General features: G+C 44.8%; 2 protein-coding genes across 31 annotated transcripts in view; one reads left to right on the plus strand and one right to left on the minus strand.

Annotated features, from left to right (window-relative positions):
- LOC125429232 overlaps positions 1–8,275 on the plus strand; it is a 52,192-nt gene extending 43,917 nt beyond the window's left edge. Inside the window, 4 exon segments of the mRNA XM_048490154.1 lie at positions 135–275; positions 749–830; positions 5,538–5,664; positions 6,786–8,275. Of these exon segments, the coding sequence (XP_048346111.1) occupies positions 135–275; positions 749–830; positions 5,538–5,664; positions 6,786–8,275 (1,840 nt within the window).
- LOC125428587 (zinc finger protein 883-like) overlaps positions 1–16,372 on the minus strand; it is a 1,608,225-nt gene that overhangs the window by 653,815 nt on the left and 938,038 nt on the right. The window lies entirely within an intron of this gene.

A 16,372-nucleotide genomic window follows, 5' to 3' on the forward strand; every position in this document is an offset into this window, starting at 1 on the left:
TCTAATTCATCTATATTCCTAGTGCAGTGGACCTCTGGTGCCTTGACATGGAGAGGTTGAATGTTACATTGCGAATAAAAGCGGTAGCCCCCAAAGAGGGTCTCCTTTCCCTTCTGGATCTTGCGGAACGGCAGGGAGAACGGGCCTACGCTGGTGGCTCTCTTCCCGTCCCTCCCTGGTCAGCACGAGTCTTCCTTTACTCCGGTGGGAAACGAAGCGACGGTGCCACGCATTCTCCTCAAGCCTTTAAGAGGCAGCTTCCAAGATCCAGGCCGGTAGAATGAAGCTTATCCGCATCTGATTTCAAAACTATCCAGCCAAGGAGCAACAACTACCGCCCGTTTGCAGAATTTGCCCGTGAATTTCGTATGTAGCGGCTGCCTCGACTTCCTCTCTGAGTGGCCTGAAGGCAGCATGAAATGCTTAATACTCTGGATGCTGTGAGACGGCAAGCCGCGCGTGAAGCGGTGTTTTAATTCGGGTTCCTCGCGACTATTGCAGATTGGATCCAGTTGGGGTCCCAGGTGCATGCCTCGCTTTGAATAACACGCCAGTGTCGGGAGGCGTCACGCTTCCACCAAAACCCACCATCACTGTGCCCACTCCGCCGCTTCCAGTCCGCCTCTACCGGTTCTCACCTCTGAACGCTGCGTCGCCGACTGGGATTTGTGTCTTTGACTTCAAGCGGAGGGCCAGGTCATCTAGGTAGCCGCCAACTGTCCCAAGAAACAAAACTAACCGCTTCCAGCTACGCCAAGCACTCCATCTGCCAAGCCACCATCGTAGAGATCGGGTCAGCCTCCATCGGCTCGCTCTTAAAGCTGTCATCGGTTAGCGACTCCAGAGGAGGGAAGCAGCTGGTTTTGCCTTTCTTCAGCCCCCCATGGACATGGGCCCACTCCTGAAGCCGGTGAGTGAAGGCAGCGGCCCCATTACTGTCCAAGCGCTTCTGGCCAATCCCGCTTAAACACATCTCTCAAGATTATAGCCTCGGCCGCGCTTGTGGATTCTGGCTGCTCCCACTGCTTAATCGCGTCTCCAGGTGGCGGAGGAGCCAGGGTCTGGACCAAATTCCCCTGGCTAAGCCCATACCATTCACCCAAAATGGACGGCAGCCCTCGGGAACGAAGGACCGACCCAGTTCAAAACACCAGCGGTTCTCCATCCTCATACTGTAATTCATTGGGAGAAAATTAGTTTTATTTTGAAGCCAGTGGCCAAACACTCCATAGTTTTGGGCATGCCATGGTTATTGTTACATGAACCAAAGTTCATTTTTTGGAAGGAACGGATCTTAGAATTCACTGGACCCTCTCCTGCGTGTGAACACATGAATTGGGGAACACCCAACTTCTCTGACACACACCTCCCTGGCTTCTTCAGCCATTGCTCCCCGATTCCATTGGCATCCCACCTGCGTATCATGATCTAGCCAGAGTTTTTCAGGAGCAAGAATGTCCAGCCGAGCGGGCATCGTGGCAAGCTTCAAGAACCTGCTTGCGGAGGGGAGCCGCGTAACAACATTCCCCTCCTCATGAAACTCCATTCTCCAAACGCCAATTGGGAAGTCGCCTGGGCTGAGGCCTCCTGGGCAGCAGCCCCCGGGCCTCAAGTTCCCTCGTAGGAAAGGAGAGACTGAGACCAGGAATGGGGTGGAGGAGAGTGGAGCGCTTGAGATCGGGTGACAGCCAGCCCCAACTGGGAGGGGAGAGAACAGTGCGTGGGAATGTGTCTCGTAAGGCAGCTCCACCTCTCCCCGGTGGCTGAGAGCCGTAGAGCCAGCCAGTTTATTGGTTTTCCCGGGGAAAAATGGACTGTATAAAAGAGAAACGAGAAAAGAAATCGGCCCAACTAAGTTGTTTTCATGGACATCTTGAGTTGCCAAATTACCCACAGAGACATCACTGACTGCAAAATCGCTTATACAACCAGGGCGAACTGCCCAAAGGTAGAATCTACCGCATGAGTCCCAATGAGGAGAAGACACGAACTTCTCAGGTTTGACAAGAACCTCGCTTCAAGGGTTCATCGGCCGAGGGCTACCAAACACACACACGCTGCTCCCGTTTTGTTTGTACAAAAGAAAGATGGGTTATACAACCTGATCAGTTGCCACCCCACAGAGACACTGACTGCAAAATCGTTATACAACCAGGGGCGCAACTGCCCAAAGGTAGAATCTACCGCATGAGTCCCAATGAGGAGAAGGAACTTCGTGCCTTCTTGGACAAGAACCTCGCCTTCGCTTGAGGGTTCATACGGGCGGGCTACCAAACACACACACACGCTTGCTCCGCTTTGTTTGTAAAAAAGAAAGATGGGTCTTTACGGCTTTGCACAGATTATCGAGGTTCAATCGGTCTCCTGTCCAATAAATATCCTTTGCCTTTGATCAAGGACCTTTAGATGCACTTTCGCAAAGGGCGATTTTTACTAAATTGGACTTCGAGAGAAGCTTACTACAGGGTCAGAATCGCTGAAGGCTATGAACACTTGACTGCATTTAACACAAAGTTTGGACAGTTTGAATACTTGATAATGCCATTCGGTTAAGTGGGGCCCCGGGCTTTTATGGCCCTTATCAACTAAGTTCTCCATGATTTATTGTACAAGGGAGTTGTGGTATACTTAGATGACGCTTTTGATTTACTCACAAACCATAGAAGAGCATGAAACATTGGTTCGAGAGGTATTGGAAACGCTTTGCTCAACAATTCTCTCTTTGCCAAACTCTCCAAATGCTGTTTTCACCCAGACCTCCATTGGACTATTTGTTAATGGATCTCGAGGGCTTGAAATGGATCCTGTTAAGATTGACGCAGAGCGTCCTCCAATGGCCTGCCCCCCCCACCAACCGCAGAAGAGCTCCAATCTTTTCTTGGTTTTGCTAATTTCTATCGCGGATTCTTGCACCCTACCCGCTGAACTGGACTCTCCCTCTCACAGACCTCTTACGCGACTAAGGGTAAAGATCCACTGTCCGGCCACAAGCCCGGGCCCCTTTCCTGGTCTGAGGAGTGTCAAACAGCCTTTCAACTCTTAAAGTCTGGCGTTTACTCACCGAACCTTATCCTAAAGCACCCTGACCCAGATCTCCCGTTTGTGGTTCACGTGGATGCCTCAGACAAAGCACTTGGGGCAGCCCTGTTGCAGAAAAATAAAAGCATTGGTAGGCTGGTTCCGTGCTGCTTATTTGTCTAAGAAATTCTCTGGTGCTGAACTCAACTGGACTGTAGGATAAAGAGACTGCGGCCATCAAAGTAGCCCTCTCCACTTGGCGCCACTGGCTGGAGGGGGCTAAACACCCTTTCAGGTTTGGTCGGATCACAAAACCTGGCAGCTCTTTCCACCCCTCAAGATGTCCGCAAAACACCCCACAATGCGATTTTTTTCTCGCTTCTCTTTACAGTCCATTTTTTCCCTCGAAAACTAATAAATTGGTTGGCTCGCTACATACTACCAGGGAGGTGGAGCTGCCTTTACGGTGACATTCCACGCACTGCTTCTCTCCCCTCCCAGTTGGGGCTGGCTGTCACCCGATCTCAAACGTTCAATTCTCCCTCCTCCTCCACCCCATTCCTGGTCTCGTCCTCTCCTTTCCCTGCTGGAGATCCTTGAGGAGGCGCGGCTGCACGAGCCTCCAGCGAAGATATTGTTTTAATCTCCCAATTGGCGTTTGGAGAATGGAGTTTGGCTGAGGGGGGGGAACATGTTGGTATGTGCCTCCCCTCCATAAGAAGCAGGTTCTTGAAGCTTTTGCCCGCCAATGCATGCCCGCCCGGCTGGACATTTTGGCTTTCTGAAAACTCTGCATTTGGCCCGCCGGGCAGTTCCTGGGTGGCGCCGCACGCTAGCAAGGACATAGAGGCATACATTAAGGGCTGCTCGGTTTGTGCAGAAGCCAAAACCATCCCGGGAAGCCCATGGGCTATTGAAACCTTCTCGGTGGCCTCCCGCCTTTGGGAAGTCATCTACATGGATTTTTATTTCTGCCAGATTTGCCCGAAAAGTCCGCTGGTAACACGTTTTGTGGGTGGTGGTAGACTTATTATTTCTAAACAAGCCCATTTTTATTCCATGTGCTTCCATCCCTCACAGCTTCCTAAATTGGCACTCGGCTGTTCATATCTCAACATGTTTACCGCTCCATTCCGGCCTCTTCGTTATATGCGTGGTCTCCCTCAATCGCTGCCCCCAATTCATTTCAAAGTTCTGGAAGGCGTTTTGGGGTTGTAGTAGAGGCTTCTTCGCCCGGGTCACGCCGCCACTACCATCGCCTCTAAAGTGACGGCTTAGACGGAGAGAACTAACAGAACCCTAGAACAGTATTTACGTTGTTACACCAACTACCACCAACATAATTGGCGCGAAGCTTATTCCATGGCTTATGAGTACTCTACTTTCATAACAATGCGGTTCCTGTTCAGCAGTACAAAGAAACCCCCCTTTGAAATTGTTGTGTCTGGTGGCTCCTTCGCCAAGTCACGTTGCCACAACTACCCGCGACAGCTTTATGGACCCTCCAGAGTTTCAACAATGGATTTCATCCCTAGTCGAGGGATGGAAAACGGTCCACGAACCATGCCTGCAACAAAGCTAAGGACTCCCGGGAAAACTGGCGGATAAACACTCGCTCGGATTCCTCTGCGTGTGGGCTCTTGGGTGTATTTATCTACAAAAAAATCTCAGAGACGGCATAAATTTTTCCAAACTTGGCAAAAGATCTCGGTGGGACCTTTTCTAGATTACTAAAGTGATTAATGATGTCACTGCCCGGGCTTAGATTTTGCTCTTAACTCTCTTAGTAACATTCATCCTGTCTTCCATTCCATTTTGCTCTCAAGGAGGCTCTCAGCCCTCGCATGTTTGGCGACGCAATTCGCCGGAGAGGCCCCCCACCGAACTATTATTGATGGTCACAAGCACTACTCTGAAATTGACGCTTATCCTGGACTCTCGCTTAATCGCGAACGCTTGCAATGGTAATATTAGTCTCTTGGGTGGGATATGGCTCTGGGTATAATCAATGGGTTTATTCAGCTAGAAAATATTGACGCTTCTTACCCTTTTTTATTTCTGCTTTCCAATCACTTTCCCGCGATAAACCTTGGGAGGGTCTTCTTTAAAGGAGGCAGAGTGTAAAGGATTCAATGGTGTTGATGGTGCAGAAGTAACCTTGAAAGTGCATTCCACAGCCCGGGCGATGGGCCAGCTGCATCGGTGGAGACTTTATCTTTGCGCTGAGGAGATGAGGACTCCGTCTCCCATGGGAAGCAGGAAGGGGGGATGGGGTGAATGGTGTTATAACCTCGTGCTTCTGGCGGAAGTGTCATTCCTTGCCACTACGCGGTAATGCGGAGCTTTCTAAGATGTCTTAATAAACGGACTTTTACATCCAAAAAAGCCTTTTATTTCTGCTTCTATGGAATTCCTTACAGATGGTTTGAATGCCCCTCATGAAAACTTCTGACCGCCTCACCTACATACTCTTTTTTAAATTGTCTGCAAGTGAAAAAAATGTTCCCTTCTTCTTTCAGGGTGTTGTGACCTTTGAAGATGTGGTTGTGTATTTCTCAGAGGAGGAATGGGCTCTGTTGAATCCAAGCCAAAGGGCTCTGCACCAAGAAGTCATGGAGGAGAACTTCAGGAATCTGGCCTCTCTGGGTATGTCTTGGTTGTCTTGGTTTGATGAATATGGACAGTCGGGTTTGTCTTGGTTGATGAATATGAACAGTCGGAATTTCTGTTGACGTTGATCTGTTTCAGTGCATGGTGTGGAATTCATTGGAAGTAACAGTGGATAGACAGTGGCTAGAGAGCCAGCATTGTGTAGTGGTTAAGAGTGGTGGAACCTAAGGAACCTAAGGACTTTTGTCCTTGGAGAATGGAGAAAGGGTGTGGTGTAGTGGCTAAGAGCAGGTGCACTCTAATCTGGAGAACTGGGTTTGATTCACCACTCTGCCACTTGAGCTGTGGAGGCTTATTTGGTGAACCAAATTAGCTTGTGCGCTCCGACGTGTGTCAGCTGGGTGACTGTGGGCTAGTCACAGTTCTTCTGAGCTCTCTCAGCCCCACCTACCTCACAGGGTGTTTGTTGTGAAGGGGGAAAGGAGATCCTAAGCCCTTTTGAGTCTCCTTACAGGAGAGAAAGGGGGGATGTAAATCCAAACTCTTCTCTTCTTCAGTGGAAGAGCATCTGCTTGGTGTGCAGAAGGACTCAGGTTTAATTCCTGACATCTCCAGTAAAGATCAGGTTGTGTGTCTGAAGTGCCATCAACTCGCTTCCAACACACAGTGACCCAATGAATCAATGTCCTCTAAAATGTCTGTGGTATCCTTCTGGACAGATTGGCTGAGCTGGGAATAAGTGGCACCATGCTTTACGAGTTCCACTCTTATGTGACCAGTTGATTTTGGAAGGGGGTGATGGGGAGTGCTGCTCAGCCAGCAGCCAAAAGAACAAAACAAGGAATGCAAAGAGGTTGGGAAGTTTGATAGATGTCTAATATTCCAAAATAGTGGAAGTGGTTCTTAAAGTCTTGGTTGGAGTCTTTGTAACACTGTTTTTGGAAATCCTTTCATAAGAGATGCCAAGGATTGAACTCAGGACTTCACACATGGAGACCAAAGTACCAAACAGGCTATACTACATTGGTACCTACCAAGATATCATAATATAAAGTGTTTTCTGTTATTCGCAGCAGGAATTAACAGGGTTTGTTTTGTGATCTGAAGATCCATTTCTTTCTCACTGGGTTCCTCTTTCCTCTTTCCTATTTCTGTAGGTGGTGTGAGAGAATGGGAGAAAAAAGTTGAACAGCAGAAAAACAAAACAAACCAGAAGTGGAGAAAAAAATTCATTTCTTCTAATTGTGCTGATGTTCATGAGATTCAAGTACAAACAGAAGGCCATAGTGGAAATCTGGTTTCTCTGTCAACCCTTAGCCAAAATGGGGAAATACACAAATATGCATGCTCTGAGCATGAAGATAGCTTCGGTCATACCCCATGTTTTAATTCCTATCGAAGAATTCACATGGAGGAGAAACAGTACGATTGTGGAAGAAGCTTCAATGTGATTTCAAATCTAATTTCCCATCAAAGAATTCACACAGGGGAGAAACCATATAAATGCTCAACAGGTGAAAAGAGTTTCAGTCAGAGCTCAGGCCTTTCTTATCATCAAAGAAGCCACACAGGTGAGAAACCATATAATTGCTTGGAGTGTGGACAGACTTTCAGGGTGACCTCTAGCCTAATTTCCCATCAAAGAACACACACAGGGGAGAAACCTCATAAATGTTCAGAGTGTGGACAGAACTTCAGTCACAGCTCAAGCCTTGCTTACCATCAAAGAATCCATACAGGGGAGAAGCCATATACATGTTTAGACTGTGGAAAAAGTTTCACCCATACATCAGGCCTTGCTTACCATCAAAGAATCCACACAGGTGAGAAACCATATAAATGCTTGGACTGTGGACAGAGTTTCAGTGTGAGCTCAAGCCTCATTTCTCATCGAAGGATCCACACAGGAGAAAAACCTTATAAATGCTCAGTGTGTGGACAGAGCTTCAGTCACAGTTCAAGCCTTGCTTATCATGAAAGAGTACATACAGGTGCAAAACCATATAAATGCTCAGAGTGTGGGAAAAGCTTCAGTCACAGCTCAGGCCTCACTTATCATCAAAGAGTCCACAATGGGGAAAGACCATATAAATGCTTGGAGTGTGGAAAAAGCTTCAGTGTAAGCTCAAGCCTTACTGCCCATCAGAGAATCCACACAGGGGAGAAACCATATGAATGTTCGAACTGTGGAAAGAGTTTTAGTAGTAGGACAGGCTGCAGTAGACATCAAAGAATCCACACAGGAGAGAAACCATATAAATGCTTGGAATGTGGCAGAAGCTTCAGTGTGAGTGTAAACCTTACTTCCCATCAAAGAATTCATACAGGAGAGAAACCATTTAAATGCTCAGAATGTGGAAAGTGTTTCCCTGACCATTCACGCCTTGGTGTGCATCAAAGAATCCACACCGGGGAGAAACCATATAAATGCTTGGACTGTGGAAGGAGCTTCAGTGTGAGCTCACATCTGGCTTCCCATCAGAGAATCCACACCGGAGAGAAACCATATAAATGCTTGGAATGTGGAAAGAGTTTCACACAGAGTACAAACCTTACTAGACATCAAAGAGGCCACACTGGTTAGAAGCCATTTAATTGGGAAACTCTTCAGTGTTACACAGATTCTTATCTTGGTACCAAATGTTAGTCAGTTGGAATGAAATGTTCCATATAGTAAATTTAAATATTTTATTTATTTATAATTAGGTTTATAAACCACCCTCCCCCACAGGGCTCAGGAAAGTGAACAACAAAAGAATAAAACAATAAAATCAACCATAAAATACTACAAAGTAGGAAACAATACAAGCAAAAAGCAGATGGCAACGATCCACACACACACTCCCAATCATGCCCGCGAGAGGCCTAGATGAAATATGGGGTTAATATAGGCAACCCGGCTGGCCAGGTGGGAAACCTGGTGGAATAGTTCCGTTTTGCAGACCCTGCAGAAACTTTGCAAATCCTGCAGGGCCCTGATCTCCCTAAGGAGTCTATTCCACCAGGTGGGGGTTAGGGCCATAAAGCCCTGGCCCTCATAGAGGCCAGCCAGATGTCTTTCAGGCCAGGGACTTCCAACATGTTCTCCTCCAAGGAGCGGAGGGACCTGGCGGGGCAGTACGGGGAGACACAATCCGTCAGATATGTAGGTCCAAGACCGCACACATTGAAGGTCAAAACCAACATTCTGAACACAATCCGGAACTCAATCGGCAGCCAGTGAAGATGGTACAGGACCGGTGTAATCCAGTCCCAGCTGAGTGCTCCATGTTGAATGAGTTTAAGTTTCTGGATCACAGTCAGAGGCAGGCCAGTGCAAAGCGAGTTACAATAATCTAATCTGGAGGTGACCATTGCATGGATCACTTTGCAGGTAGTTTGCAGAACATGAAGACTAAAATCTTTCAAGTCTATGTATACATTCCTGATTAGACTTCCCCTGTGGTCTATGTGTTATTTATTTACCTGATTGTAACAACAGACCTGAGCTGACTGTTATTCTTTAAAATATTCTTATGTATGTATACAATGCCATGTCAGTGACAAATATTTGACTGTCAGAAATCAGCTGATGTTAAAACTTTCAATTGCTGCCAACATGGCACTAGACACTGTCAACAACAGGGATGGCTTATTAAGGACTTTGAATAAGTTAAACTGGAAAACACACTAATAAAATTCATTGCAATAATAGCTTTGATTCCAATCTGTTGAGTAATACATCATCTCTAATTTGTTAACTACTGGAATAGCCATGTAGATGTTATTTTGGTAAACAACCTCTGCTACTCTCATGCTTGAAATGCCCCATGATCTGAGTCATCATGAGTCATTGAACAAATGCCTGATAAAACAAAAATGTTTTCCGGCAGTTGTAGCTTTTCCAGGTTGTGTGGCTGTGGTCTGGTAGTCTTTGCTCCCAATGTTTCACCCACTTCTATGGCTGGCATGCCTCTGGAGATGCCAGCCATAGACATGGGCAAAACAATAGGAGCAAAAACTACAAGACCACAGCCACACTAGCTTGGAAAACTCACAACAGCCAGTTGATTCCAGCCTTTGAAAGCTTTCAACAATACAAAAATGCCTTCACTTGCTGGCAGAAGAAAGTGACAAAAGGGGACCAACAAATATTGAGGGCCCAATGACACCCTCCATCATTACTGACCTCCCTGTCCCTTTTCCTTTTTCCCGTTTTTGTATTATTATTTCCCTTCATTTTCCTAGCTAAAGTGGAATTTTAAGGCTCTATAAAGTATTAACCATTAACCGTAGAGAGCAGCACGGTGAAGTGGTCAAGAGCAGGAGAATCAGGCTTGATTCCCCACTTCTCCTCCGGAGTAGCAGAGGCTTATCTGGTGAACCAGATGTGTTTCCCCACTCCTACACATGAAGCCTGCTGGGTGACCTTGGACTAGTCAGTTTGTTCAGAACACTCTCGCCCCCCCACACACATACACACACACATTTCACAAGGTGTCTGTTGTGGGGAAAAGAGCTTGTAAGCCACCTTGAGTCTCCTTACAGGAGAGAAAGGCGGGCTATAAATCCAAATTCTTCTTAACTGGGTTTTAGTTGGATTACCTGAGTTAATTGGATTATCTGTGAGTCACCCTGAACTCACCATGTGGAAGAGTAGCATATACATTAAATAATAAATAAGTCATAAATAGATATTCCCTCCCGATTCGTTTAACCCAGTGAATGTTTGTAGTCACACCTCCCTTGGGAAAGATCTTATGACCCACCCGGATGATTGTGGGAACTGCAACACCAAACATGAAAACACAGAGTCCCTAAGAAGCCCAGAGAATTGGATGCAAAGGCAAAGTTTAGGTAAATTCTGCTTGGAGAGTTCCCAGGAAAGTCTTCTATGAAGGGGGAGAGGGAAACAGCATATTGTACTCTAGGAGCCCCTTCTAGGCTCTTTCTTTTGCCAAAAGGCATCTGGCCTCCACCGTGCATCCATACAGGGTGAGGCATAAGTTCCAAAAATAATCAATCGATCAATCGATTTCCTCACACTCAGTTGCTCATTTCCTGTCTTCAGGCCACCGCCTTTCCTTCACAGATCCTGGTGCAGGAATCAACCCTCAGCCTCTTTTCCCACAGGGAGCACATGAGCCATTTTGCAGAGAGAAGGGCTCATTCCGCACATGCAGAATAATGCACTTTCAAACTGCTTTCAGTGCTCTTTGAAGCTGTGCGGAATGGCAAAATCCACTTGCAAACAGTTGTAAAAGTGGTTTGAAAACGCATTATTTTGCATGTGCGGAAGGGGCCAAGGAAGAGGAAAAGAAAGACCAGGAGTGCTAGGTAATACATATCCCCTGGAAAAGAGGCGGTTGAGAGGGGAGATGATTGCACAGCAGCCGTGGTGTAGTGGTTAAGAGCTCGTGTATCTAATCTGGGGGAAACGGGTTTGATTCTCTGCTCTGCCACTTGAGCTGAGGAGGCTTATCTGGGAAATTCAAATTAGCCTGTGCACTCCAACACACGCCAGCAGGGTGACCTTGGGCTAGTCACAGTTCTTCTGAGCTCTCTGAGCCCCACCTACCTCACAGGGTGTTTGTTGGGAGGGGGGAAGGAAAAGGAGTTTGTGAGCCCTTTTGAGTCTCCTTACAGGAGAGAAAGGGGGATATAAATCCAACTCTTCTTCTTCTTTAAGGATATGAAAGATTGTCACTTATAGAGGAGGGCAGGGAACTGTTTCTGTTAGCAGCAAAGGATAGGACTTGCAACACTGGGTATAAATTAAATTACAGGTGGAAAGGTACCAATTGGAAATTAGGATTTTTTTTGTTTGTTAAACAGTGAGAGCAGTTTAGGAGTGGAATCAGCTGATTAGGAAGGTGGAGAGCTCCCACTCTCTGGCAATCTTCAAGCAATGGCTGGATGAACACTTGCCAGGTGTGCTTTAGGCTGATCCTGCCTGCATTGAGCAGAGGGTTGAACTAGATGGCCTGTTTGGCCCCTTCCAACTCTATGATTCCAAATCCTGCTGATTCACCAAGGAGAGGAATGAAGGGCTTTCGCACTGCTGAAGAGTTTCCTCTTGTGGCTGTCTTTGATCAACAGGCAGAGCATGATCCACCCAGTGCTTTTTATTCGGACCAGCCCAATGACATGGCAACGTGCAGACTTTCAAGTTCTGTAGAAGTCTTCATCTGGCTGGATGTAACAGAAATAACCACACAAAAAAAGGGATGGGAGGCGGGAATTGCCTTTGGATTTGATGTGATCACAGGAGTTTTGTGCATTAAATGCTGAGCAAACATGCATATTCTTGTGGTGGTTGGTGTCCAATTTCATCCAAACCCTTTTCAATACATTAAAGGAGGATCAAACAATTTTTTATCTCTGGCCTTTGCCAGCTTACCTCATATTGCCTCATGACCCATTTCTGACTATAAATATTAGTCCTGTAGCCATCCAGAGTGTGTGTGTATGTGCTGAGTGCCTTGGATATGTTCATGTGTGCTCCTTTTCCCTTCCGGCTGCTGCTTTCATTGGACCTTTCTTCTTCTAAACTGGTAAATATCACCCATTCCTGAAACCCTATCCGACTTTCTCTCTTTCTCAGTTAGCTCTCGTATGCCTTGTGTGTGCGTGTTCAGTGCTTAAAAATATATTTCTTGTTTTTCATTACTTTATGAAGAAAATTCAATTGTTAATTTTACAACAGCCTGCTCATTTGAGAATTTTCACCCAGGGTTATCCTCATAAACCTAGGTTATAGTAATCAAGTTACCCCCTCTTGCTACTGAAACGAATTCCCCCAGCTGAAAGTGGAGACAGTCTATTTTGGGTAATACCAACAGTCACAGCTACACTGACTCACTGAGAAGGTAGTTTTCCAGCACAGTACTAGAGCAATAAGTAGCACCTGTGCCGTCTAGCACATTGGGAAGAGATTAAGAGAAATATCCTACAGAAACAGATTCTACTAAGTAAAGAAAAAAGAAAAAAAAACCAGGTCTTTGTAAAAAGGTTTCTTGTAAAAGAGAAAGAAGAAAAGGGTTTTTTCATCATAGCAAGGCTTAAAAATCCCTTTAAATGTACCCAAGTGGTGTGTGCATAGGTTAGGAAACAACCCCCTCAAATCCCAATTTCATTCGCGGCTGTTGTTCATTGAATGTCATCCACACCCTGCTAGGACTTTTTTTAAAAAATAAAGTTTATTAGTTATTATCAAATAACAAAGTTTAATAATATTGATAATAAAAACTATAAAGCTACAAAGCTGTAAAACACTACAATTCCAGTGGCCACTTCACCCTTTTGATTTGTTACTAACACCAAGACATTTGTTTTGGTTTACCAGCCCGATCCACACAGGGGAAGGTGAGTAGGTAAGGAAAAATAAGAAGGAAACTTACAGTCCCTGCTGAAAAGATCCTACCGAGACTAATGGGCTAAGTCCATTCGTCTAAGTCCATCTGTGCCAGCAAAAGGAGGGTATTCTTGACTGGAAGGCCTGAGGAAGTCAACTTTAGTTTTCCTCCGCCCCCCAGGAACACCCCCATAGGCATGGACTCCTGCAGCTGAGAAGCCCTGGAAAAGCGGCTACAATGGTGTCCAGGCAACATGGAGCCGCTCTGCTCCCTGGCACCAGCATAAGTTGCCCCCATGTGGACTTATACCATGTGGACTAGCAATGTTGCCAGGGTCACAACAGTTCTACAGCCCTCCCGCCCACCACTGATTACACTGATTACACTGTAAGTTTGCTTTGTATGGTGATATGTGACCAGATCGTTTAGAATATCACATAATACTTTCATTGAGTCTAGTAGATTTGTCAACATAAATGCAAAGTAAGCTTCAAAAACCCTGATTTTAAATACAGATTCTCAATATGTGCCTTGAATCTCAGCATTGTTCCTTATTGCAACTGCAAAACATTCTATGATTCATACTAACGGCTAAAGAAGAAAGGATAAAACCCTGTCAAGTACCTCAATAAACGGAAAATTCATAAAATGCATCACTAGTAATCAATTATCTGGCCTTAGGGCTCTTCTGTCTTTACAATACACAATCTGTAAGTTTTCCTCCCAAATAAAAACATTTTATAAAAACCACTTAACCCAAACAAACAAATATATAATTATCAGGGATTTCGGTAACATACATCAGTTTTACAAAAAGCCAGCAAATATGGTTCAAAATAGCATTGGATAGTGCATTGGCAATAACAGATGTCCATATTTTGAAAACATGACTTTAAAGTGAAATCAGTCTACAGTATTAAGAGCATTTTTTTCCTGGCTTTAATGTGACAATTGTTCTGGCTTCATTCTAAGAAGGTAGAATATGTTTTAACTGAACTGACTCACTGATGAGTCTGATTAATCCTTCTGTAAATGGTTCAACAAAAGTTTTATGAAATTCAGACATCAAACCATCTGGCCTTTTGGGCTTTCTATTTTTTTAATCTCCTTATAGCAGCTACAATCTCATTCACTGGGGAAAGTGCTCCACATTGCAATGTCTTAGTTTCAGATAGGACCATGTTAATATCATGCTGTTGCTGATAAATCTATTTTATAAAATAATTTACAAATGTCTGTAAAATGAACACACAAAGCTGCCTTATAGTGGCTTAGACCACTGGTCTATCAGAGTCAATATTGTTCTCTATGACTGCCACCCGTTCTCCAGAGGCTTAGGCAAAGATCTGCCATATTGTCTACCACCTGATCCGTTCCACTGGACATGCTGGGACCTTCTGCTCGCTAGGCAAATACTGTACCACTGAGCTACAGCCTCTCCCTATGTTCTACCATATTCCTTGCTAAAATAAGATACTGACGTTACCCATAATGTACTAAAGTCCATCTCAGAAAAAAAAATGTTAGTAGGGTTGTACATTCTTCCGCCACAGAACTCAACATGCTGGACCTTGAGTTTTCCTGACTGTGTGGCCATGGTCTGGTAGATCTTGTTCCTAACGTTTCACCTGCATCTGTGGCTGGTATCTTCAGAGGTGTATCACAGAGGGAAGTCTTCTGAGATTGGGTATAATAATTTTTTCCCCTTTTGCTCACGTCTAAACATTTTTACTAAAATAATAAGATAGCTTATTGCCAAAGTTGAAAAATTTCTGCTGAGCAAAGCTGATAATACTTTCAGTTTTGTGAATAATTGAAAGTTCCAGATGAGTGTTAAGAGAGGGGAAAAAACAAAGTTTTGGTATGGATTTTTATGTTCATCTTCTAGCAGTCTAATTTGTTCTAATTACCAGCTTTCATCCTTAAGCAGCCTTTCTAAGTTCTATTGACTTTACATGTTTTACCCCACTCTTCTTTCCAACAAGAGCCCAAAGTAACTTGCCGTGTCATTCTCCCCTTCTCCATTTATCCTGACATCAGCCCTAGACTAGGCTGAGAGCGTGTGACTAGTCCAGGGTCACCAAACAAGCTTGCATGGCAGAGTGAGAATTTGAACCCAGATCCTAGTCCAACAGTCTAACTACTTTTTCAAATTGGCTTTCCCTAATATTATCTCTAAAGGATATTTTATCTATTTACTTACTTCATGGATAGCTCGCCTTCCTCTCTGAGACTCAAGGTGGATTACAAACATTAAAAAAACTTGATCAGACAGTGTAAAACATCCAATAATCAATGCAGGATTACAGAATTGGAAAACAAGACACACAAAAAAGTAACTAAGACAAACGTCTGCAAAACGTAGGTTACAAAATTAGAAGATAATGCAGCAAAAGCAAGGTGATGTATAGAATAAACATTGGAATAAGAACAATCCTATTTCTTTATACAAACAACCACTAGTCCGAAAACCTTTTGATTTAGAAGAGGAGAAGTGTTTGGATTTATACCCTGCCTTTCTTTCCTATAGAGAGTCACAAAGTGGCTAACAAACTCTCACTTCCTCTCTCCACAACAGACTCCATGTGGGGTATGTGAGGCTGAGAGTTCTGACAGAACTGTGACTAACCCAAGGTCACCCAGCAGGCTTCATGTGTAGGAGTGGGGAAACAAATCACTAGGTAAGAGCCTGTAGCGCACTAGAAGGAGTAGGCAATCAAGCCCAGTTCTTCAGATTAGAGTTCATTGCTCTTAATCACTACACAATGTTGGATGGATTTAGAAGGGTGTAACTATGCTCAGGATGATACTGTTAATCTCTGGCATCTAAACAATATATTTTGAGGCTATTTCTAAGAAAGAATTACTGGAGAATGATCTGCCTGTGTCATTGATCTCATCTGAGCATTACAAATCTGGGACATGAAACATGGGGATACTATTATTCAGTAGGTCTTCTTTGGAGCTGATAAAAGAAATAATATCTTCAAACTGGATTTAATGATCTCCAAGACAGCACTTATTTTATTAATCTCCATGGCAGCACTTCTTTTATTAATGTATAAACATTTCAGAATGGAGTTTTAAGAACATAAGAACAAGCCTGCTGAATCAGACCAGAGTCCATCTAGTCCAGCTCTCTGCTACTTGCAGTGGCCCACCAGGTGCCTTTGGGAGCTCACAGGCAGGATGTGAAAGCAATGGACTTCTGCTGCTGCTGCTCCCAAGCACTTGGTCTGCTAAGGCATTTGCAATCTCAGATCAAGGAGGTTCAAGATTGGTAGCCATAGATCGACTTCTCCTCCATAAATCTGTCCAAGCCCCTTTTAAAGCTATCCAGGTTAGTGGCCATCACCACCTCCTGTGGCAGCATATTCCAAACACCAATCACACATTGTGTGAAAAAGTGT

The sequence above is a fragment of the Sphaerodactylus townsendi genome, linkage group LG03, assembly GCF_021028975.2.
Source record: "Sphaerodactylus townsendi isolate TG3544 linkage group LG03, MPM_Stown_v2.3, whole genome shotgun sequence".
Classification (NCBI taxonomy): domain Eukaryota; kingdom Metazoa; phylum Chordata; class Lepidosauria; order Squamata; family Sphaerodactylidae; genus Sphaerodactylus; species Sphaerodactylus townsendi.